The 26875-nt window shown below is 40.2% G+C and overlaps 1 protein-coding gene across 2 annotated transcripts in view; it reads right to left on the bottom strand.

Moving 5' to 3' along the window:
• The window catches only part of cntn3a.1 (contactin 3a, tandem duplicate 1), a 73445-nt gene that overhangs the window by 12847 nt on the left and 33723 nt on the right, over positions 1-26875 (bottom strand). Inside the window, exons 5-12 of one of the 2 annotated variants that reach the window (XM_071516334.1) lie at positions 22785-22988; positions 21935-22037; positions 21438-21622; positions 18623-18771; positions 13012-13141; positions 11295-11445; positions 2836-2963; positions 660-835 (exon numbers count right to left, since the gene is read on the bottom strand). In XM_071516334.1, coding sequence (XP_071372435.1) covers positions 660-835; positions 2836-2963; positions 11295-11445; positions 13012-13141; positions 18623-18771; positions 21438-21622; positions 21935-22037; positions 22785-22988 — 1226 coding nt within the window. The remainder of the gene's footprint in view (positions 1-659; positions 836-2835; positions 2964-11294; positions 11446-13011; positions 13142-18622; positions 18772-21437; positions 21623-21934; positions 22038-22784; positions 22989-26875) is intronic. The other variant, XM_071516333.1, reaches the window with a different exon arrangement.

The raw sequence follows: 26875 nt of genomic DNA, 5'->3' as shown, positions 1-26875 counted from the left end.
CCCAAGATCGTTTTCTCAGCTACAGTGGTAAGCAAAACATTATGATGTCACAGTGAAGTTGACCTTTGAACTTTTGGATATAAAATGTCATCACTTCATCATTTTATCCTATTAGACATTTGTGTGAAATTTTGTCATAATTAGTGTATGAATTCTTGACCTTGAACTGTGACCACCAAATTCTAATCAGTTCATCCTTGAGTCCAAGTGGACGTTTGTGCCAGATATAATGAAATTCCCTCCAGGCATTCCTGAGATATCACGTTCATGAGAATGGGACGGACGTGAGGTCACAGTGACCTTAACCTTTGTCCTTTGACCACCAAAATCTAATCAGTTCATCCTTGAGTCCAAGTGGACGTTTGTGCCAAATTTGAAGAAATTCCCTCAAGGCGTTCCTGAGATATCGCGTTCACGAGAATGGGACGGACGGACAACCCGAAAACATAATGCCTCCGGCCACAGCTGTCGCCGGCACAGAGGCATAAAAAGGCCACTTAAAAGTTGTATTTTTAAACTTTCATCAATAGTCAAATGTGAATAAGTGGAAATTCCTGTGGATTGTAAAAAGACACATTTTTGAGTATTATGAGTTAAGTGGCTCATGAAACTATTCACCAGAGGCTGTGGTTTTCAGACAAAACAAAGACAGCACTTACACCGCCAACTTTTTCAAAAAAGCCCCCGTGGGTTCCAAAGTGGATAAGCTGCTCGTTGAAGAACCAGGTGAACTTGAGGTCCAGCGTGGGGTCATGGGATACCTGGCAGGGCAGCACGATGCTCTCGCCGACCGTCACGTCCAGATGCCCCGCTGGACTGGTGATCGCAGTCGGCTCTGGGAACACAGAGCACCGGGTTACAAAATGAGGCCACGCAAACAGCAGGAAGGCTCTCCTCTTCCACTATAGTTACAGCTTTTACCCCGGGCTGTCTGCGGCTGTATGGATAGTTCTCCACTTATTTCAGCTTGCTTCTTTTTTATTTTTTATTTTCCGGGAACACTGAGAAATGGCTGCGCTTTAAAAGAATGTCACTCTCAAAAACAGGTTTTGTCAAATCCACTCTTAGATATTAACCACAAATTAATAGTAAGTCTCGGGATATATTACTTTTGATTTTGCAGGTGAGTTTATATTGCATCTCTCTCTTTTAAAAGAACCTCACTCTCAAAAACAGGTTTTGTGAAATCCACTCCTAGATATTAACCACAAATTAATAACAGGTCTCAGGATATATTACTTTTGATTCTGCAGGTGAATTTATATCGCATCTGTTTCTGCAGGTTCCATAAATTGGAGCATGGTGTGATATATCACTAAACAACCACAGGGAAGAATAGAAAAAACCTCTCTGCCATTTCCACAGGTCAGAGCCGAGTCTATAATTTGGCTCTGTTTGTGCCTAGACAAAAAGTCATCCTATTTCAACCTCAGCGTGGTGCACATCAGCATAATCTTTGGTCCGTCTCGGTCGGGTGTCTCATTCAACAGCAGCGCAGTGCAGAGAATATAGCGTGGGCTGAGAGGCCCATACACCAGTCCATTGTGAATTATGCATGCATGTCATAAGCATCTAATGGACAAGCAAGCCAACGCAGCATGTCAGGGAGAGTAACGGTCTATATTCGGCTCTGTCAAAACAAGCCGGCTTGTTTATCTCGCACCCCCTAAGGAGAACCGACTGGTCGTAGCAATGCATTCCAGGTGAGTCTTAGGGAAGTTTGGCACCAGATTGCGAGATGAGAGGGGCAAAACTTTCCGCTTCCTATTGCAAAGCTGTCAGGCTCATTTACTGTTCAGACTGGAGGAAAAATCACAAATTGGCACCATTATTCCCTCCAGTGTGTTCCTTCTCAGCATGGCAACCTCACATAAACGTACAATTTGTTACAGTAGGTTAGATGTATTGTAGACTTGATAAGGTGCTAATTGCTGGGATGTTTAATTATGCCTGAGCATCAAAATTCTGAGTTGCTTCTGAGACTTAAATAGTGCACTTGAGTTTCAGTTATGCCTGAATATCGCATGAACTGGTGGCTGGCATCATCTCCTTATAAAAGGCACTGGTGGAATTTCATGAATATAACCTACAAAGTTATGAGTTAAAAATATACACATATGTATGATAGGCCCATTGATACATGCAAAGAGGCTGTGAAAAAGAAAAGAAAGTGAAAGTGGGTTCTATACCATCCAATTTGCAATTCAAAAACTTCTGAAGAGGAATCACCAAAAGGCATTTTAATAGAGCGCTGTTGTTGACTCTGCTCTTTAGAAAGGCCTAGAAAATTCATTGCCTTGCAGAAGCGTGTGATTTAAATGGATTGAAATCTTAAACAAACCGAGCATGGCTATTAGCCGCTGTACAAAAAGTATGAATTAAACATTGGGGCACAGGAATGCAATGAGCCTTAAGTCACGCTTCCTCTAACCACGGCCAATCAACTAATTGCACTGTACCTCTTGTCAGGTAAGTGGAGGCCAGTCTTGACAGTAGCAACTACGCAAATCTTCAGTCTGTTTGTTCATAAAGTGTGCAGCGAGGGTTAATAACGGTTAATTTAAAATGCAGCAGAGGTCAGTTGTCTTTCACAGCTCTTGTGATTCAGATTAAGGATCATTTATTTTGTGCTACCCAAAAATATTGACAACCCCAAATTATGTGTAAGCTTATTACAAAGACTGAATAACAAATCCTGTATGAAGCCTGCTGTTGCACTGAATTAATATCAAGTTTTATGAAATAACATCCAACCCCCTTCCTAAAACCCATGACACACAGCAAATAGGCAATTTCACCTTCCGTTGAAAACAGTAAGGGCTGATGATGGCTTACCTTTAACCAAAAGGCTGCCGGCGCTGCTCCCTACTCCAAACTGGTTTCTGGCTACACACGTGTAGAGACCAGCATCCATTTTAGTAACATTGGCAATCCGTAGGCTTCCATTATCCAACACGGTAACTCTGGAGGTAAAAAAAAAAGGGAATTGAACGCCGCATTAGGTCAGTTGACAGCGCTTCACAATTAGACTAATACTCAATTACAGTCCTACTAGTGGAAGCTAGGGTGGCTGTCATTGGATATATATTCAGAGCTCATGAGTGAATAAAAAAGCTATTCTAAATGAGTCTTAAAGTATTATAAGTTTAGCCTGAAGTTTATCTCTGTGAATTTTAATTGGCTCCCTATGCTTTATGGCAAGAAATGAGTAGAACCTCAGTGTGAATGTGAGTTATACAGTAGTCTGATTTCTCTGCACTTCGGCTGATAACACCAGCAGGACAAGGTCACTCTATAGGGGGAAGGTCTCATCTTGATCAGTTTCTTCAGCACTTTTTGGGCCTCATGTATAAACAATGCATATACACAAAAAGGATGCACACACACCTTTCCACACAAAGTTTGGGATTTGTATAAATAGATAAATATATAAATATATATATATATATATATATATATATATATATATATATATATATATAGATATATATATATTTTTTTTAAACCTTTATTTAGACAGGTAATCTCATTGAGACACAGGGTCTCATTCTCAAGAGAGACCTGGTATTGGCATACTTTTGATTGATCATTATGTTCAAGTGTTCAAAATTATTACTGTTTTTTATTATTATTATTATTATTATTATTGTTCAAGAGTTGATTCGTATGGTGGTAATTGCTGGTAAAGGTTGGAAATATTGCTTCAAAACGCCATGCGTTAACCTTCATTGATAAAATTGAATAAGAGCATGATTGCTTTTGATGCGGTGCAACATGTTGAGTTAGACGCTTAACTCCTCAAATGCACTGTTAACAACTGTAGGAAATTAAACATAATGGCAAAGCTACTTCTGCCACAGTGAATTAAGCAAGCAATATTGAAATCACCTCACTTCTAATGTGTTATTTTAATGTGGAATGACAGACAATGACAGCTGTTTATTTATGACCTGAATAAATGAGATTTATGCAGACTTTAATAAATCTCAGAGTAATCACAGTAATACTACTACTACTACTACTACCACTACTACTACTACTACTACTACTACTAATAATAATAATAATAATAAGCATAACAATAATCATGCATTACTCCACAGTATTCACATGTCTCTGTGCACTGAGTTAAAAACAACAAAGGCACATAAGGTGAAGATTCAATCCAACCAGTTCTTGGACTAAATACAATGTAGTTTTCTAAATGTCAGAGCAATTTTCACCTGTAGAGGAACAAATTCAACCTGCTTCGACGAAGTTGAACTTCTATAATACAACACACTAGGGTGTCCAAATTACCAAGATGCCCCATTCTTTCATTGCATTTTGAGCAGAGTCAAGGACAGAGGATAAAAGGAAAAGAATATTTAAGTGGCATTTTGGGTGAGATCCTCACAAGCCTGGGAAAACCAAGTACACATGTTCACTTGAAATGACTGACAGGGTCAAAACTGATTGAGGTACACAGTAAAAAGCCTTTCTCTATTAAATGGTTTGATTCATACTATTTACTGTTTTTAAGTAATGCTTCCTCCTCCGCTTTTATTTGCCGATGGAACATTTCCTTGCCTCTCTGAAAAACTGGCCAAATGAGTGATGAAAAGCTAAAGCAGTTGTTCATGTATTCAGCATGCTGATAATGCAGCACAACCATTATACTCAAAGACATTTTAATCAAGAAATGATCAGATATCACTAAAGCCAGCGTGATACAATGCATCATTTATTACTCATACCTACTACTCATGTTTGATCTTGTTTGATCATCTTGTCTTTTCTTTATTATCAAGGCCTTCATATTCCTTGTTTTCTCTCCTTAGATCTCTGTAATAACTTGGGGTAATCTATCTCATCCCACGGAGCCTTAAAGACTATCCTTAATAAAATATTTCCATTATCTAGCTGACACAAACAATGACTCACTAGTGCCACAATTGCAGTAGTGGCTGGCCTGACAACACTCAACAAAATGAAAATAGCAATGAGTCTATAAGGGTGAATCCCTGCTACTGATCATCATGGAAACTGTGTTGTATATCTCCAGACAATAAAAAATAATAAGGGACACAGGATGGTCTAGTTGTTAAAGAGCCCATCCTTCAATCGGCACAGCGGAGAACCAGGGTCGGCGAGACTCTGCCCTGCTGAAACGTCCTTGAGCAACACTGACTCCCTACCAGCTCCAACCTCCCTGGAGGAAAGCAAGCAACACGAGAATTTCCCCACGGGGATCAATAAAGTATCACACTGTTAAAAATAAACACCCTAAAGCCAACAAGACAGTCATTGCTTGTTGAACTATTAATTAATTTGGCCCATCCTTATCAAAGTTTATTACATACAAGCAGCAACCATTAAGATTCATGAGCACAGATGCCGTTTTAATATTTGATGACGTAAAACATTTGATGGGATTACATTCTGATACAATGGCATAATTGGCAGACAGTATGATATAAATTATATTCAGATATTAATTACATGATCATTGCCATGTGTTGGGATTTCTCTCAACTTGAAGGGAAAACAATTACCTAAGGAAAGATATAAGCACAAAACTAAATAAAATCCCACAATTTTGAGTGGTGGGAAACATTACGTTATGTTGTTAGTGACATTTGACTACTGTACAAAATCTATCTACAGTTAATTTCCTCAAAGAGGATGTGCCAATTTGATCAAATTGTTACGCTATTCTCTGATATCATCTATCAACTGTGGTTTTAGAAGAATTTCCTGCCTGCACTTGTGTCCTTAGAAATTAATTAGCCTGTTGAAAAATGCATATCCCTGCAAATCCTCACTTTAAGCTCCCCTCTCATCATCTAAACTGCGCGGGACGGTGTGATGGGGTTCAGCCGATGTTTCGAACACATTAGCTGCTTTAAAAGAAGAACTTACACACTGCCTCCTAAAAGATCCCTAGAAGGCAGCCAGGACCTTCCAGGATGATCAAAAATGACCCGTTAAGCCTACAAGGCTGCAGGAATTAAAATACATTAGCCTCTTCTCCAGTGTCCATTCCCCGGGGAGCAGGAAGTATATTCTCCTAACTGAGCCGACGGCTTCCTTTGTAATGGACCATAATAAAGAGTTATGGATATGAGATGTCACAGGGATAAGACTTGGCATTAAACGGTGCAGTAGCCAATGTCTGACTTCCTCCTTATCAAAGGTAGAAAGGAATGGCACAAGATAAAGATGGAAGGAGCATTTTCTCTTTAAAATGCTCTTTGTTCTCTTTTCTCTCATAGGTGCTCTGGAGCAATTAAGATGCTGGTGAAATTTGTGGGGTACATAAAAGCTTGGTGGTGAGATATAGTAAACAAGCTCTCTTCCTCGACCTTATTGGCCGATGTTAAAGTGAGCTACTGGCTGTAATCTCAAACCCTGGTTTGTCTCTCCATGGTGTAACAAAAAACTAAATGGCCGTAAATGAAAAACATTCTTCTAACCACTTAAAAAGGATTGCATAATAAACTATTTTATATTACTAACTTGTAGTATTCACAAGCACTTGAGAAAGAATACAAAATGAAAAATGGGGTCTGTTCTTTATTCGTCTGCTCATTTCTCTCACTGGTAATGCACTTTCTGAATTGGTACAATGTCCAGAAAGCTCTTCACTGTTTTTAGTAGCAGGATTGTAAGTGGATTCACTTCACAAGATGAAACAACACGTCCAGTTTAGCATAACAATCTTACACACAGTGGTTCAATTTAAGGCCAATATTGTGAGAGCTATTTCCTATATCCATTTTACAGTTGTTGGCAGCGGTCAGCGCTGAAATTAAATTATGGTAAGCACATTACTGTTAACCTTACAGCTCCTGTGTAAGTGCACAGCAATCCTGTTATAAGGCTATCCTGTTATACATCCTGCGATATGAACTGTTGTAGCTATCGCCGCCGCATGATTTCATTAACTAATCAGATCCCGCCTTGTTCTTAGTTGATTTGTTCTCCTCTGCTCCAGATCCTTGAAAACATTATCCCTGGAAGATTAGAAGGAATTATGGGAATTTCAGCAGAGCCAGTGGGATGGATTAGCCACTCCTGTAATAGCACTGGTAGCAGCCCCATCTCGATATGGAGGAATGTAAATGCTAAAGAGCCTGAAACAGGGGAATTGGTTTGTGAGAGATGGAGCCGTAATGTTAAACCCCAACATCTTATATTCAGCTCACTCACTTCAAGGCAGGGCTGTAACATCACATCTCAAATGGGCAACTCTGTTTTTTTATGTGTACCACTGATATTGCACATTACTGTATGGATCACAAAACCAAATCACAGATATGAAATGATTTAAGCATATGCAATGGTTGTGGGATGCAGTTTCCTTTCAGTGCCTTAAGAGGATGGTAAATCTGCAAGCTAGGTCTAACATTTAGCAGGCGTTTGCAACACATAATCTTGGTGCTGATACTGCTGCTCCCCCTCAAACAAAATGTATCCCTCCTGTTAACCAAGAAGTCTCAGCCTTGCATCGACATCAAGAATCAGTTTTGCTCCACCCTGATCTCACCTATATAGTTTCCCTAACATATTGTCTGGGCTGGAGGAGGTGAGACAGAGCGAAAACCCCCTGCGCTCCCACTGTGGTGGAGATGGATATCCCGGAGGCACAGCGTGGAAAAGCTGCTGAGCCCGTTGAACAATTAATCCCAGATCAAATGAGAAATTTGGACCCCCACTACCTCGCCACATGCACCAGCAGGTGTGCCTCACCTCCTGCTGGTACATGCCTGCACAAATAAAGATGTTATCAAACAGAAAGTGGAGTGTATTGCACTCAGAGTAAAGCAAGTCATTCAACATCTAATACACTTTGACCAAACTGGCTTTTTGGAAGGTCGCTTCATAGGGGATAATATCAGGCGTCTTTTGGAAATCATTGAATATCATGATAAAGAGAATTTACCTGGTTTGATATTCGTGGCTGATTTTGAAAAAGCCTTTGATAAGGTTAAATGGAATTTTATGTATCAGTGTTTGAAATACTTTAACTTTGGGGAATCATTGATCAGTTGGATTCATGTCTTGTATCAAAATCTTGTTAGTAGAATCATCAATAATGGTCATATCTCTTGACATGGGATTAAGCTTTTTAGGGGTGTTAGGCAAGGTTGCCCAGTGCCCACTTTCTGTTTATCTGTTTATTCTTGTTATTGAAATACTGGCCATAAAAATAAGAAACAATGCTAATATTAAGGCTTTGGAAATCAGTGGCTTGGAGTCTAAGTCTTCCTTTTATGCTGATGATGCTACTTTCCATATTAGGTCAGATGTGCTCCTTGGCAACGCTCATTAAAAAATTAGACCATTTTGCCTCTATATCAGGCTTGATGCCAAATTATGAAAAATGTTGCCTTCTTAGAATTGGCTCTTTGAAACACTAAATTCTTCAGATGCTATTTCAAGCGCCTATTAAATGGACTGATGGACCTGTGGATTTGTTGGGGATTCATATCCCAGCAAATAAGATGGATTTGGTAAAAGCGAATCTAGATAGTAAACTTAGTAAAGCAGATAAAATTCTGCAGCCTTGGAGAGGTAATCATCTGTCACTCTATGGTAAAGTTACATTAATTAATTATCTGATTGTTCCACAATTCACCTACTGCCTGTTGTCTCTACCTTCCCCTGGTGATGCCTGTTTTAAGATGTATGAACAGAACATTTTTGGGTTCATTTGGAATGGTAAACCTGAAAAAAATCAAACTAACATAATGTATAATTCTCGTGCAAGTGGTGGTTTAGGTTTGTTAAGCCTTTCAGCTCTTAATTATAGCCTGAAAGCTTCATGGATACAAAGAGTATATAACAATCAAAATTGGTTTTCTACCAAGCTTCTTCAGTCTGTATGTACTCCATATATTAGAACCCTTTTCCCCTTTCTTCAGTTAAGTCAATCCTTTGTGAAGCATATATTCCCATTTCTATCTAATATTTCCAATTTTTTTTCAAAATTCACTGACTTCATGGCTTCATTTTCAGTTTGTTCCACCAAAAAATTCAACAGAGGTTCTGCAGCAGTTGTTATGGTTTAATGAAAACATTTGCATAAATAACAAGCCTCTTTGCTGGTCATTATTTTTGAGAAGCATATTTATTTAGTCGATGATATCGTAGATGTCAATGGCAATGTTTATGTGTTTGATAGTTTTATTGGAAAATATGGGGATTTATGTACAAGTCTCTCTTACATGCAGCTAGTGTCTGCTGTTCCATTATCTTGGAGATCATTGCTCAGGAAAACACAAGAAAATGTAAATGTTTGCTGCCCTTGCATTAGAAATTAAAATTAAAATCAATCGTGATGTGTATCATTTTCAATCATACTGGGAAAATGTGTTTGATATGCCACTTCCTTGGTTTAGAATCTTTAACTCCTTTTATAGCACATCTTTTTCCACCTATTTATGGGGTTTTCAGTTGAAAATGTTTTATATTACCTACAAGGAGAATGCTTAAGTTGTAGAAGATAATTGATGAAAGCTTTTGTAGATTTTGCTCTGATGAGGAGGAGGATGCCATGCATTTATTTTGGTACTGTCCACTTGTTGCATCCTTTTGGCAGCAGGTGGCGGATTGGTTACTTTCACAAGCCAATTTCTTGCCTTTGTCCCCTCTCACAATTATGTGGGGAGTTCATGATGACCAAAATACTTTATTGAATACAATTGTATTGCTTGGCAAACTTTACATATTTAATACTCCAAATAAACAGTTATCATTGGCTTCATTTATTTCCTTCCTCAAACATCACTATTTGTTGGAAAGGCTAATTATGAGAGAGAAAGGTAAGGGATTTGCTTTTACTGGTAAATGGGAAAAACTATCAGTTATAAAGGCATGGGATTTTGAGCTTTGATATGTCCTGTTTTTGTATTCTTCTTTTCCTGTTTTTCACATTTTGTTTTGCCTTTTGTATTGGCTTTATTTATAAAAACTGTAGATGGAGTGTATAATACTTTATTATGTTCTGTTCTTTTATGTAACTTTATACGTTTTATTTATGTATAAGCTTATATGACTATACCTGCATTTGTTAATATCAGTTAGACTTTCTCTACCTTTTTTCTTCATAACTAGGCTGTGATCTCCATTCTGTCTAGTTAATATACTTTGTTATACATTTGTTATGTTTACAGTATTATTCTTCTCTTTTCTGATGTCTCTACATGTTTATGTTTTTTTTCTGTCATTTCTGTGTGAAACAGAAAGTGGAAACTGTTGCATCAGGAAGAGTCCTGTGCACAATGTTCGATACAATTAGAGCTGATTTAAAGCATACTCGAAAGACTCTTGGTACCACGCAGTCTATGCTTGTTGAGGTTTCCAAGCACACGAGAGCTGTGCAAATATCATCAAGTGGTGACATTTTAGACTCAAGAAGGACGATTGTATTTCCTGTAATTGTCTGTGCGTCTCTGTGTGTGTTTGAAAACGAGCGAGCACATGTCTGTTTCACATCTAACAATTGCCAATGCAGAAAAGGCCATATAGTTCAAGGCTTTTTACCATATCTGTCGGACTGCTGCCATGTGAGTATCAACAAAGTGTATTCTGATCATTCTTTCACTATCCACACCGCTGCTACCTTGACCACCATCACCTCTGCAGAGGAGAATGTGTTTTTCTCGTCTGATTAACACCTTTTTTTTCCCTTTTTCTTCCACCATCCATCACACAGAGGTATTGCATTGTTCTGCAATTGACCTGATTTGTAATAAAACAAGGTGTTCGGCTAGTTTCCCTAGTGTCACCACCACTACCGTGGAAGAGGGCGGGGAATGTATGTTGCTCATTGGCGAGCGATTGATCGTTCCTTGCGGGGATTTCATCTGCCTCTTCCGTGCATACATGGTAGCCTGGATCATAGCCTGCGTTTTGCCCTAACAACCATCGGGGCCCTACATGCTGCTAATGAGCTGATGGATCAGTGCATCGATCCGTGTGCCGCAGTCTAGGAACGGCCAATTACCTTAAGTAAACAGTGAGGCAACCGGCTCCGAGCACGACCAAGAGAGTAAAGTACAATGGAGTTGGGGGAAGAAATGCAGATAGCTGGAGAAAGTCCAGAACGTGTCATGAAATTCAAATTGTATTGTGTCACACTGTGGCTCTGTTTTTTTGCAGTTTGTCACTAGGAATATCAAGTAGGGAATGCTAAAATAACAAATCGGTGAAATAGTAGACTGCAAATAAAGCATTGGACCTAAACTATTTCTTTCTCTTTTAATTGTAGTACCATTCCACTTTCTGCTCTACACAGGAAAACCTGGTACCTGTGGCTCTCTCTTAGGGCCTCCTTCCCCTTCCTCCAGGAAATCATGCCCCGAGGAGACATCTTGGGCTTGCATTCGATCAGCACGTCGCCACCCTGTCGGGCCAGGGTTTGGGCCTTCAACAGGTTCTGGGAGAAGTCTGGAGCAATGGCTGAAAGATAGAGAGACAGAGACAGAGAGTGAGAGTGAGAGAGATATAAAGTGTTCACTGTGAGGGAGAGGGGAAAAGGAGTGAAGAGAGAGATGAGGTTCAATTTACTGTCAGAGAGGAGAGAGAGAGGGAGAGAGAGAGAGAGAGAGAGAGGGAGAGAGAGAGAGAGATGAGGGTTTAGAGCTATTGAGGGAGAGAGAGCAGAGGAGCATCCTAAAAACATGCAGGTCACTCTGTCCATTAGATAGGTCAGCTCTAACATCCTTTTCTATGTGCAGTACACACACATACACACATGCTTTTGTACACACACACACACACACACACACACACACACACACACACACAGAAACACTCTCAGGTGCACACACACACACGGACAATCGCACTCATACACACTGTGCACACAGTGAGAGAGCAGACACGGTACATCATCTTTAAAAAGACATTTTCATTGAAAGAGGGTGGGTTTTCCAATTCCATGCAGTTTTCCTTGATAGGACATTATGCATCAAGAATTAAGCCGTGGGGCTCCCAAACAAAAATGAGAGGATGTAAAACGAGAGGGAGGCTTTGTTGCAGCTCCTTTAGGCCTTAATTACTAAGGCGCCGTCGTCTGGAGCTGTTTTGTATGCGCACCGACTCAGCAGAATGCTCTTCAAAGCCAACACAGCCTGGCGCCAGTGACAGGGCTGAGCACCTGCCGACGCAGTCCTGTGCACGTGCACACACACACACATACACGTGCGTGCACGCACACATTGTACCTCACAATTATTTCTTGACACCGAGTGTGAAATGGCACCTCTTCCTCTAATCCCAACAGGACAACAGATATTGCCATTAAATCTCCAGCCTGGAATAACTTTCCAAGCTGTCGGTTTGAGCAATAAAGTCCTTGTTTTACTGGGTCACCAACGAAAAAAAACCCTGACTTGCCAAATCTCTGAAGAATACAGTATGTTATTTTGTTGGCGTGATGATTCAAAACATACACTGAAAAAAAGGCCTATCTTAACAATTCATTTAGTCTCATATTCAGCCTTCAGATCTTTTCTTTCTTAAACCAAGAGAAACAAATCTGCCAGTGAGGTGATAACACACACACTTGTTTGAAATCCAGTTTCACTAGGAATGTTCTTGAAGTGAGTGTCAGTATCTTGAAACAAGTCAGAATAAGGCAGATCACTGCACTACTATCAAGAAAATGACACGTGATTCTACAAAATTCTTGGAACAAATTGATTTGCATTGGAAACAAGTGAAAGTATCTAACCTCACTGGCAGATTTTTTTCACGTATTTGAAGAAAATTACGATCTTAGGACTCAATAACAGACTAAATGACTTGTTAAAATTGAGATTTTGTTGCAGTATACAGTTCAGAATTAGGTGTTTTTTTATAGCCATGACACGGGCCAGGGTGTCCTCCTGAATACAAAAAATAAAAATTGAATAGTTTAGCAATCATTATACTAACACTAACCAACTAACCACCGCTTCTACTGCTACCACAAATAATAATAAAGATGTAAGAACAGCTCTGTTGGCTGTATTTCAATCTTACCTATGACTCTGAGCTCAGTGTTGGTGTAGATTCGGCCATGTTTGTTCTCTGCCACACACTGGTACATGCCGATGTCAGCCAGCTTCAGGCTACTGATGGTCAGCACTCCATTATTCACCTGAACTCTGTCCTGCAAAACACACACACATACACACACAGACACACATGCTTTACACCACACACTCAAAAAGGAAGCTGCAGTACTAATCTGACAACATGCGCAGGTTTAGACAATGTTAGCAGTCAGCAGGAAGCGGTGCAGCGGTTGCCTCTGGCACAAAAGTATGCTCCAATACTGATCGAGGTTCACATCCCATCAGGAGCTTCTCTGCTGTGGCTTAGGATCTTTGTATGTTTCTTACAGGACTGCACCAACTGTTTTGGGAGTTTGGCCTGTTGGTCACCTTACCCAATATCTGATGAGAGGATTGGCACCAAAATCATCTCACTTAGAAAATATTACCATCCAGACTAGAGACCTTATTTCCTGCATTCTGGCGACTTCTTGCGAAAGCTGCATCTGCATCTTTTAATTTCTTTTACCCTAAGTTTATCTTTTTTTATTTAAAAAATATAAATCAACTCATAAAACATACAATTTATCATCTCACTATTTATATTTCACAATTTAATTTGAACATTAAGTTGTATACATATAGGGCTATAAGGTGTATACGTGCGTTTGGCTCCGACCACCACTGAACTAATAAGAAAGGTAATGAAGCAGGAAGGAATTAATCTCGCACATGCGTACAACTGTCTTAAATTACAATAATACCATAATATGCATGTGTGGAACGAGAGCAGCTGTTAAACAAAATTGTTTTTTACTAATTTAACAACTTTTGGATCATGCCACTACCTGAGTTTACCTGTAGCTTACACTGTTTTTTCCCAAATCAAAGCCTCTCACAGATACAAAAGAGATTGGTCTGATTGACTCCCAGCCAAAAAACAAGCAGTCTAGTCTGCCAAACAGTATTTTCAGAGAAGACGGAAATAGTCAGAAGTGAGAGCTGCTAATAACGTAACCATGGAGACAACATTTTTGGTGTAATGTATTTTGTCAGCAGTGATAGCCTAGTCATAGTGCCTAGGTTTTTTGTGTTGCTATTTTTAACAAATATAGTAAGTGGGCAGATTTTGAAATTTGATCAAAATACAGGAGAAATCGTGAGAAATGATACGAGTCTCCTGGGAAAATTGGGAGGGTTGGTAAGTATGCTCGTCACATACCGAATAATGAGACCAATGGGCCAATCTCCCAAAACGTCAGAGTGGTCCTTTAATCTTTGTACTGTCTCAGTATGCTGCTTAGGTACAGTTTCCCTGAACAATGAGACAAGGATTATGCTGTGCTGCTCTCCTTACTGTTTACATTTAAGGGACCAAATACATTAATATACATAAGACTTTCCTTAACTTTCCGAACTTTCCTCCAGATTTTCTTCTACAATTTTGGAGGGTAATGGAGGGAAACTTCTATCTTTGCTGAAAACTTGTCGGAAAGTAAACCAGGAGTGAGAAAGACAAGAGTCTGAAAGTATTATTCTGAAAGAGCTGATCATTAAATAAACATGACAGAAATAATCTACCTAACTAACTAACTAACTAACTGAACATGTAAACAAATAAACAATTCATTAATCATTGATCTGGAATTGCAGGTCAGGTCAGCTTCACACACAACAAAGCATAATTTAAGTGCAGAAAACAGTGTTGACAGCACTTGGTAACGTATCAAGTGCAGAAACTCATTTCATTTTAGTACATTCTGTTTGTGCACTTGCCACTTACAATGTGTCCTCAGACTTGTATATATATTAACATATATATTAGGTGTATTTTCAAGTAGTAGTAAAATATTGTCTTCTTACAATATTTGTCCATAAGTCAATGCACAGGTTAATAGACTGGAATAAGGCCATTGTAAATTAAATTGTTGCCCAGCCTTTTTATTCCAGCAATGCTTTCACACCTGTCTGGAGCATTTACATTAATTTGGAGAGTTTGTACAGGTGAAAATGTGCTAAGTGACCTTAAGTGCACACATTGGCCCATATTGTGGTCGTGACTCCTGACCAGATGGTATTGTTTATAATGATTTTTTTTGTTTTGGTTTGTTTTGTTTTCTTAAATTTATGCATTTAATATATTTAGTAATCTGAAATCAATGCCAGTGAAACCAACCAACAACCTCACCTCTTGTTCACAGTAAATCAAACAGATAGATATTTTTTCTGTTTTGCCACTGACCTTTCACTTTATGTAAGAAATGGGTAAGTTCTTCATTAGGAAAGATTTACAAACAGCCCAATTAGTGCCTTAGCAGTAGCAAATAAGTGATAATGTGTGAGGATGGTGGACTAAAAACCGCTTTGAGGTGGGTAATTAGGGCTATATATGGACATTTTAAGTACTTCTATGTCAACTGTGTTAGTTCTGATGAATGGCCTGATCTAATTCAAGCTTTAGCCACACTTTCCTCTCCTCGGGGGGGTTGATAATTGAAACACTGCTAATTTTCTGTGGTCTTAATAGGCCCGTGGTGACTAGATGTAACCCCCCTCTGCTAACATAGCACTGAGACATTATCAAACGGTGGTTGAAATCAAGTCTCCTTGGAATTAATCAGGAATAAGCTAGGCGTGCCATCTTCCTGCTCTTCCAAATGTTCATGGTACAGCGTAATGTATCAAAGAAAAAGTCGTAAGTAAGTGCAGTCTTTCGTTAAAAACACACATGCAATCTTGAATATGCGTACACACAGCAACCACAACACAATAATCGCACAAACTGAACAAGGCTCTTCCTCTCCCACTGCTCCTTTTGACCTTTGCGAGGATTGCTGCCGCTTTCTGCTCCCTTTTTATACTTGTGTCAGTTTAAGTGTGGCAGCGCTCATTGTTCTTGCCCTTGATCCTTCCTATTGAGTGCAGCCGGCCCTTTTAATGTCATTGACAGAGTAGTCCAGAGGGTCCTGCCGCCAGTCTGTCTGTTGTCTGAAATCATTACAGCACTGCCACTTGAAAAGACAAGGACTGTCCCTTAACATCAGTCAGTGACCCTGTTGAGGCTTTTCAAATGGAGCCCTTTCTGAGGCCCAGTCATAGGATGGGCAAACGGCTGACCTGGCGCTGGAGCCGCCGCCAGAGGGGGTCCTGGGTGTGGATGGATGCAGCACTTTCCAAGTGGAACACAACAAGTCCCTGGGTTTTTTGGCTGGGAGTGGATGCATGCTTATATGTGTGTTCAAGGGAAAGAGATGAGAGAGGGAGAGAGGAAGAGAAAGAGAGAGTAAGAGAGAGAGAGAGAGTGGGACGGTGAATAGATGATAGATGGTCCTTTTTAGGTTACACAGAGCAAGGGCCCAGGGGGATGAAAGAGATGAAAGAGATCTGTGTAAGTGCATGGGCTGGTGCCACACTACACTATTCTGTACCCACTGCCCAGTTAAAAACCCTCAGAGACTCAGCAGGGGCTCTATCATAATCTCTTTAGCACCGGAGACAAATGGTGGCATTCGTCTGCTTTATGGCCGTCATTAATTATGCTCGACTCTTCCCTGATATCAGCACTGTTTCAAGTCAAGATGTGCAAAGGCAAATCATGCACCTTCTGTTGTACGGCGGTGATATAATGATCCTAATTCCTGATAACAATGGGTGCGTCGACTGGGCGCTGAAACAACAGCAACTCCTCCAAAAGTCACGTCTCTGATTTTGGAGGTCGACTGTAAAAAATCTCCAAAACACACTCATGTATGTAACTGAAGGGGGGCTGGCGGTGGAGTGGAAAAATACAAGCGTGAGTGGGTCCTTGTTTCACCGGGGTGACATTTTGAAGTGACAGGCCTCCTCGACGCCATTTAATTCCCTTGGAGGGGACCCAAAATGAGGGAGGGAACAGGGAGAGACGGAAAAGAGTGAGGAAGAAAGAGACAGAGAGAGAGAGAGAGAGAGAGAGAGAGAGAGAGAGAGGGAGAGAGAGAGAAGAGGAGGACTGATCCATTCTAATGAGGAATAACAAATGGCCCCCTTGGCCTTCCTCTCCTTCTCCCTCTCTCTCTACATCGCTGACCTTTGGGTTTGGAAATTGATTTACTGTTGCCGCGGTTGACGGTGGCATTTTGAAAATGGTAACACCCCACCTCATTAATATAGCCACATGTACAGAGAATATGTTACCTTGGCCAACCGCCAAAGGAATTTTTACAATGTTATTTACAAATCAATGCAGGAGATGCACAGGTGGAGTGATAAGGGTTTCGTGCGGTTAAGGATGTGTGGCAAATAGAGGAAGTGACCTTTTGTCAGCCTTTCAAAATTAACCAAATAATAGACAGTGACCGTAGGTGGAAATGTTCGTGACAATGAATGAGCCTATTTTTAACAACTGAAAATTCCTTTGCTGCTCATACATATTTCTGTGTTGTCGTGACACACCATTTGGAGAACAATTACCTAATCTTCTACACTGGGTGTGCATTTTGATTCAACTCTAATTAAAGTACCCCAGATTTTGCATCTTATCTCAGCCCTCAATCCAAGTTGCAGAAAACTACCACCACCTGCCCCATTTAAAGAGATGTCCAACAACAACAGCAACAACCCAGTTTAGGGCTCATTACCCAATCCCAACACTGACACTATCAGTGACTGTGATTCACTGGAGCCATTTCCTTTAGGCAGAGAGCGCACTCACTCCAGCAACACAATAACACAAAACAAGCCAAATTGCATAAATGTGAAATGTATTTTGGATGATAAGGCATGTTTCACCTTCCCCAGAGAGAAGAGACTTAATGGTAAAATTGAGAGCAGCAGATAGGATAGAGTGAGTACTAGATTATCAACAGAGTCCCTGGTTGATGACAGGCAGAAAATGGCATCACTTTGGCTCCTTTGCAAAACACATACAAACACCCTCCTCCAACACACATACGCACGCACACACACACACACACACACACACACACACACACACACACGCACGCACTTGTGATGCCAAATTTAGTCCCAAGCAAATGCAGCAATTTCAAAGTGCCATGTTCTTGCCAAGTACAAGCCTCTGAATTGGAACAATTATTTGTTTCTAAGCAAAAACGAGTCCAAAGAACAGTGCGGTTACACACGGTGCATCCTTTAAGTAAACTGGTACAGAAGACCTGGGGGGTATTTCACAGAGCAGTTAGCCAAGTTAGCCAGATAACTTTAAAAACTGTTCTGAAAAACCTTCTCATTATTAACAATCATCAACATGCATGCCTGAATCATATTCCTAAAGCTAATATTCAGGTTTTGATTGAAATCAGTGTCACAGCATAATCTTTTTTTGTTATCTGGCTAACTTTGTGTCTACTGTCTTGGCATCCAACCCAATCCGCCTCTCCACATGAAATTCTGTTCATTTTTAATGGAAAGAAAGAGGTACAACACTCTCAATTACATTTAAATAAATGCATGTCCTTCTAGCCTTGCGACTTTGTAACTTTCTTCCTATCCATTATACTTTTGATTTAAATTAGTGCCTCCTCTCAAGTTTTTAAAGCACTAACGATCCTATTCCTGGGCTTGTTTAAAGGAGCCAATATTTGACTATTTAATCAAACTTTTCCAACCTCCATGGGGTCCAAAGGCTCTCCGTTCTTCAGCCAGCGGTAAGAGGGCTTGGGCTTGGCGTTGGCCTTGCACTCCCACACCAGGGTGTCGTCGATGGGGTTCTGGGCGTCCTGAGGCTTGTCAATCAGGTGGGGGGGAGCTGTGAGGTCACACACCATGGAAATGAACACCTCAACATTACACCAGTGGTTAAGAATTAGTAGCAGGTTGCAGTTTTAGAATGAATCAATGAAGCCAACCAAGCGGGCAATTAGTTCATTAATGAAGCATCCAAGCACACAAATCATCAATCCACTTCCCATTAACCCAAACCTGATCTCTACGTGAAAAACATATAAATAAAAAAACAACTGTAAAAGGTTAATATGAGGCAGGTTCAATAGCCATCTGTTGAAACCATTTACTGTAAAATGAAAAGCTGAAAGATACGTTATTGAATTATCTAGGATCATGCTGATGCAGATCTTTTACAAGAATATAATTTACTGAGCGTAACATATTTCTCACAATGCTCAGAATCAAAGGGTTGTATTTCATTGCAGCAGTGCGGTTTATATCACAAGGTATATATTCCTCTTTGGTCTTTTGGTCTGAAACATCCCAAATCCAGGTGGAAAATGGCTGTGTATTTACGACGGTGGTCCTGGTGTCACATAAATGACTAGCGCCTTATCTCCGGCGACAGTGTCAGGAGATTTATGGCCTTTCTGAGGCACCCACATAAATACTGCATGCCCTGCCAGGGTCAAGGGGAGTGGGATGGTTGAGTGGTTCTGTCTGTTTGCCTGTATCATTATAATAATGTAATAATAATAATGTTTCATAGTATTATCAATAGACCTGCATGTCAGACATGCTGTGGTGTGATGATCTAAGAGGGAGATGAAAAACGATGTGGTGTTTTTTGGGGGGATTTCGAAAGAGTAGACTATCTAGTTCTGTCCTAAACAGTGGCTTTTGAAAAACTGTCTTATTGTGTAGTGAACTTAGAAATCCATATACTGAAACCACTAGATGCTATAAAAAATTGTTTAGAAGTATAGAGACAATAACAGTGTTTTTCAAAAAAGACTTAAGGTGTTTCGTGTTGATTATTTCTCTTTGTATTTCTTATCTTCTGTAACAGCGTCTTGCTGAATGCACTGCCTGAAGTGCGTGTTCCTTGGCTAGAACAAATTCTGACTCATTCAATTAACATTTAAAAGCCTATAAAGAGAAAAAAGTGCTCTGCAGCCCCTTATGAGTATCAAGATAATATTCTATTATCGAAAAACAAGCCCTCTTCCTCTCTATATTCCTTTTACAGGAGGAGATGGCGTAAGAAATGCATAGGGAAGCAAGCAAACAATACAGAATTGAAAATATATCACTGTACAAATACAAACACCGCATGACAACCAGCCACCAATATTACAAATGAGACCGCCAGAGATAAGATAATGGAAGGGAAGACATGATGCAAGCGGCATCTTTACCAAGTCAATCTGATCTTCTATGGGCCAATTCAAATGCATTCGACTGCTAAACCATGATCTAATTTAATAAATCCCTTGGAAGTAGGGAAGGGCAATTAAGTGGGAAATCGAAAGAGAGGCCACCCCTTATTGTTCCTGTGCCAGCATTGGTTAGGTGTCACGAACACCACATCCCCTTATTGATTCTCCTATTCCTCTATAGAGTTGATGGATGTCCCACAAGCTCCCGTCTATGGGAGTTTAAAATGAGATTACAGATTTTTATCACCTGGCGTCCAGCCAGTCTGCCGGGCTTTGAGAAAAGACAGGACTTAAAGCTTACAAGGAGAAACATGACTCCCACACGACTACAGCGGAGAGGTAAGGAGAGGCCACGCGACTTAGCACCAAGGAGGTGATAGCTAATGCTTGTTTGAGATGGAAAGGTTGAAAAGTCACGATCTTGTTTACAAAATGACTACATCACTCCCCGTACTTTTGTTTTAGAGCCTGTAGGTCATCAAGCTCCATTATTGTGATGCTGCACTGCTCTTTGGACAGGCACTTCTCTTTATAGTAAAGCGTGTTTAATCCTCAGCCTACCTACAGGTACTGTGAGCGATTCATCCTACCCACAGGTGCTGAAAAATCCCCCAACTTTATTATCATATCAAAGGCATCCTCCTTCCGAGGAGAGAAAAATCCGGATTTGATGATTTCAATCGGGTCCATCCCTACAGGGCCTTGTGGGCAGACATCATCAATGCATAAACAGTCGAATAATGGAGAGAGAAACCGTAAAAATCCTTCATCAAGGGCCATTAAAAGCTTTCTCAGAAAATGGGCCATAAGTCCAGTGTTGGTGGTGAAAAAAATCACCTCTCCCTGAAGGGTAGTATAAATCTGTGTGCACTACAGCCCCATGTTAGCCCCAGGCACAATAAAGGGCTTGTCACGAATGAACTATTGGTAATAGTTTAATTTACTACTGCACTCCACTATATGATGCAGTTATATATGGGTCCTAATAAAAGCTACAGAATGCATGACAACAAATATAACTTCTGTCCGAGGGAAAGAGATTCGCCCCCCTCCAAACTAGACTTTTATAATGTGTGATTTTCAGTTTATGCTTGGTAGCAGTGAAGATTTAAGTTTTTTTTTCCTGAAGTAAATCTGAAGGCTATGAATCAATGGGTATACGATTTGGTAAAAGACTATGAATCTACATGATATGCTGGGAAGTAGACTGACAGGCTGAAGCCATTTGATATTTTTTCCTTCCAAAGACAAATGATGTGAAGCACAGTGTATGTGAGATCAAAGTCACCGAAACCATCCTCCTACCCACCGTAGAAAGACAGCTTTCCTTTGACCGAGTTTCTTCCTCTGGTGTTTTCAGCCACACATTCATATATTCCTGCGTCCTCCTGCTGGAAGTAGGGAATCTCTAAAACTCCGCTGGCTTTATTTATGTCCACCTTCCTGCCAAAAGAAGCTCCATCCACTCTTCTCCAGCTGATGGTCGGCACCGGGCTAAAAGCATACAAATACAACAGCAAGGCCATGATATGAATAATAATAGCTTGTTTCATCTAGGGATTTAGCCTGTAGTCTAAGACAAAATACTTTTTTCAGTGGATATTGAAAAACATTGATTATAATCTGCACAGTTAATTGGTTTCTTTACTGTACATACTATAAAGATGGGATACAGCACAAGAAAGAAGAGTTCTGCCTTTGAAATCACTTCACAGGATCTTCAAGCATTACCATGCAGCTTAAATTAACAGACACAACAATTGGTGCAGTTAGGACCATGGTATAATAATACACAGTGGGACTTACTTTCCAAGTGCAAAGCATTCCAGCTTGACAGTGGAGCTCTTAGCGACTGGGACAATGTCAGGAAACTGCACTTCGATCTTTGGCTCGTATTCGCCCATCACACCTGGAGTTACAGCGCCAAACACATAATTAATGCTATGCATGTTTGAAGGGACCTTTTTCAGTTCAAGGCCTGAAAAGGTCACTGGAAAGCAAAAGCAAAAGCCAGATTCAGGTCACGAATGTGTTAGTAACAGGATCAGGTGAGTAACTTTGGATCTGCACTCTGTTATCTCTTTGAACTCTTCATGTATCCACGTCAGAGGTGGGGACTCGAGTCCAATGATTTAGACTCGAGTCCAACACCAAAAACACATTTTTAATTGTTTGAAACTTGACTTGATGCATGGAGAGAATACTTGAGACTTGACTTGGGTTCTGGTGACTTGGGACTTTGACTTGTACTTTGATGACTTGAAAAGGTTTCTAAAGTCTTGACATAAGATCTTCTGTTTGTATAAATGACTTAGATTGAAAGTGATGATATTTGTTCCACCAGACAACTGAATTTAAATTCTGTTTTCTGAATTTGTATGGAATGATTTAATTTATTGAAGTTGAAACTGATTATAGAAATCAAACTCATGATGCTCTTACCAAGTTTTTATCCTATTAAAACAATATTGCATTGAAAATGTACATTTAGACTTGAGACTTGACATTAATGACATGGACTTGACTTGGACTTGACTTGTTAATCTACATTTAGACTTGGGACTCAAGCAAAGTCGACTTGGTCACACCTCTGATCCACGTATCCAGTCTAAAACCTATGAAACTGTACGTAGAGTAAGAGCATTCACAACCCTACCGTCGACCCGCAGCACTAGAGGAGTCGGTGGTCCTTGAACGCTGCTCTTGGTGACGGTGTTGGTGACCACGCAGGTGTAGTTGCCCACATCAGAAGGCTCCACTTTGGCGATGTAAAGGTTGCCCGTCTTCTGGGACACGAACCGCCGCGTGTCCTGGATGACAAACGATGGGTACTCGTTGAAGATCCACGTGAAGGTAAGCTCTGTGAACAGACAGAGGGACACTGGATGTAGGACTCATTGGCCGCAAGTCAAAGGCCCATACTATATTTATGGCCTATCTATGGCACCTGTATAGATAATGTGTCTTTAATCAGCAGTTCATCACAGTTTAAATGCCTGCAGGGATAAAGCAATTAGTGGATCAGACAGTGCGCCAATTTTCAAAGAATAAAAAAAACACTTTAATATTCATAATTGAAGAGCAATTACTCTCACTCACTACTGGACTGGGATTAATGCCCTTAAGATGGTAAAAGTTTTGCAGGTTCACTGTGTTGGAGTGATGGTGCAGTGATGATTCGGAGGGTAGGATGGGTCAGGGAAGGCGGGTGAACGCTGTTGGGTGCTGAAGGGGTTCTAGCGCCCGAACCTCTATGCTTACATCCACTGCGGGAATCTTGGTCCTTTTCTGCATTTTGTTTTGAAGTTCTGCTGTGTTGATTATGCGTCTTTTTTATTATGCACTGTTTTATTTTCATTTCTTACTTTTATTTTTGACTTCTTTTTATTTATTTTTGGACCTCTTGGTGGGGTTTATTATTACTTTATATGAATTTATACAAGAAATACAAAGAGAGAGGTTGGACATAAACAAAACACCAACCAGCATAACGCTGTTCATCTCCCTTTGTTGTTGTCATATAGCGGCAGAGGGCCCTAAATCAAGCCTAAGCTGCAGTTGTAGCATAAAAACTGTATAATGCCCAATAAAACCAATGTATTCCGGATCATGCTATTCAGTAGGGTACCACCTAGTCTGCTATTCATCATCCATGAAAACAAGCTTCTGAAAAAGACTCCCAGTACTGTATCAACCAAATGGAGTGCAGTCAGTGGCTTTGCCCTAACTATCAGCAACATTATAAAAAGGAATGATGGTGTTTTGACATATTGACACAAGGATAGATTGCTCTGGACCATATTGCATCCCTGTCCCAAAAGCAATCTTGGCCGTTGGTAAAAACTTGTCTAAGCGATGACTCGGCACTACAGTACAGGGAATAATTGAGACGTGAGTTGTACACTCATCTACTGACTCAGTATTCTTCACCGCCAGTCTTTGGGGGGCAAGAGGATGTGTGGGTTTTGACATATTACTGCAAACCTTGCAGATCACAATGTGACATAGTATCTTCAAAACCTGTGTTGGGGATATGAGGATGCTCCTGTTTTCCCAAGTACAGGCTAAGTGGTTTTAAGTGGTTTTGACAAGTCAAAGCAGAGGATAACCTGACCTTGTAATCATAAAATCACACTACATGGGATCAAAACTTGGCCCACATATGCAATCGCATCCGTCTCTTTGTTTCCTGCCGATCTTGTCCCTGCACACTGATTTTCTACTTGCAACATTTTAAATTCAACATTATAAATAAACATTACAACATATGGAATCCTGTGTAAACATCCGCCTATTGGTTTCTTACATCTGCTAACAACCTGCAGTTATTGAGAGATGCGCATTGGCATTAATGACTTTCTGCTTCAGACCACATAGGATATAGGAGGAATTGCATTTGAATTTCAAAGTGTATCTCTTGTGAATACCCTTGCTATGAACTCCATCTTGGCATTCGTGACTTGTAGCAACCAGAACTTCTTGGCTAGATCCATCCAACAAACATAGGGAAACGCACAGCTGTAATATCTCCCTCTCCCATAAATAATATATCCCAGCTCTCATCCTGACAAGGTTATATATATTTAATGTCTGTTTTTGAAACATTATCTTCCAAAGGTGCAGGGCAAGACAAACGGGAACAACAGCAACTAAGAGGTTACTAATTGGCTAGTTAAAGTTTCATGGTGAGAAACAGGAAGCAGGAAATAGGAAGTGGAAAGCACCATTGGTTGTATTTGATGACCTGACTTGAGAGCCTTCTGCGGATGGGCTGTAATGGAATAATGTGATCATGAATGACAGTGAGTGGCAGATTTTCATTGTGGTTCCATTTAGCCATCGTATAATGAACAGGCAGCATCAATTCGCCCTTAATGATTTGAGAGAAGCGATGAGAAATGGAACATGACAGGCCAAGGACACACTGAGTCAAGAGCGGGGTTATGTACAAGTGTGTGTTGTATCAAAGAAAAGTATATGCACAACTTGTGTCAAAGTTGGTACTCTCTGTTCCCTGGACGGTAACAGCCATTAACCAGGCCTACCTATCTGTATTCATAACACACAACCAGTTCACTCTATGAAATGGCTCAGGTCATGCACATGGGGAAAAATCCCTCCGAGCTATGTGTGTTGTTACTAGCAAGCAAGCAGCCTCTGTTTGGGGTAGATGCACTGTATAGAGAGAACAAGTGATTTCAGCCTTGAGTAAATCTAAAAGGGCTGCTTCCATTAGTGAAAGGAGGTCAGATGCATTAGGTCCCGGTCTAACCACAGTCATTCAGAAGCTCTCAGAGCAGAGGATGACACAGACAGGCACCTAATGCACATACAGCACAGAGCCATGGAAGAACACCGGAGTGACTCGTCTTGGACGCTTGACAACATTTTGGTCATACTTTAAGTGCAACTTCAACTGCCATATAGAAGTTTTAGAGCATCTCGGCCACACCAAACTACTTCCCGCAGCTTTCTTGAGGGCTTTGAGCCATCGTTAAAATGAAATAATGGCGTCTTGAATCATGCATGGGATATTGACATCCGTTAGAGGGGTGATGAGGCAGATCCTTATGTAAGGAGGTATTGTGCTGATCATGAATTATGTCCTGTCACCCTTTATGGCGGCATGTTTTTCACTTTTCCCAACGTGGTGAGACTCTATTCAAATGCCAGTCAGGATTTTTTGCCTTACAAGCGTGCAACAATACAATCATAGTAAATATAGATGTTGTCACAATTTGTCTGAGCCCCACATTCACACCCTTGTCACATCAGTCTAATACATCCTGCACTTGCCAAGATCTTTTCAAGATCTTTTTTGTCTATTATTTGTCAGCATAGCATCTCCTTTTACTGCTATGCTGACAGTATTCAGCAATATTTCTCAGTTAAACCTAAACCAATTTAATCTAACAATTGTAGTAACTGTCTGATATTACATAAGGCTGGTTGGCTGTATCAGATGTCAAGGATTGGATGTATCAAGAAAGTTATTGGCCCTGAAAACATTTCTAAACACATTTAGCTGTCTGTTGATCCTTGAACTGTAGCTGGTTCATGTTATGCCAATTTAAGAACATTACAGAGATGATATCCATTTTTATCTTTTAATTCCATGTTTCTTTTCTCAGACATGATTTTATATAATTACATTATTCTTGTTGCAGTTGCCTGTTTTCCTCCTCTGCATCCATGTATTTTATTCATATCTGGCATTGTTATTGTTAAATCTCTTAAATCTGTTAAATCTTTTTTGTTTGTAAATCACTTTACGAAAATCACTCACAAGTGCTATGTAAATTGTGTATTATTATTATTATTGTTGTTGTGGTTATTTACTAATTTATTTATTAACTAATTAATTTATTTATTTGCTGTTCATTTTTTCACAAATCTAAGAACAGTATATTGGATGCAAGTGAGCAGGTCAGAATGGTAAATCGGTTCAGCTTTGTATTCTGAAATAGCCTAAAGGGCGCTGAATGGGGACAAGAGAATGACACTATAATAGGACTGCAAAAGTGTGTGTGTGTGTGTGTGTGTGTGTGTGTGCATGTGAATGGGTGAGATGTAACTGAAGCTAGAATGGCATACATCATTACCATAGCAGATATGGTCAGACCTGCCTTTAAGCAAAGATGCCAGAAAATGGGAGATGATTCATCCTAAGCACATATCAGAGTCCTCAACATCCCCATCAATAGGCATAATCTACGATGACAGCTGCCGAGAACCTGAGCAGAAAAT

This window comes from Centroberyx affinis, unplaced genomic scaffold (genome assembly GCF_046629955.1).
Source record: "Centroberyx affinis isolate AG114_WGS23_722 - 3 ecotype Tasmania unplaced genomic scaffold, CSIRO-AGI_Caff_v1 ptg000398l_1, whole genome shotgun sequence".
Taxonomy (NCBI): domain Eukaryota; kingdom Metazoa; phylum Chordata; class Actinopteri; order Beryciformes; family Berycidae; genus Centroberyx; species Centroberyx affinis.
This window is presented reverse-complemented; position numbering and strand designations above follow the sequence as displayed.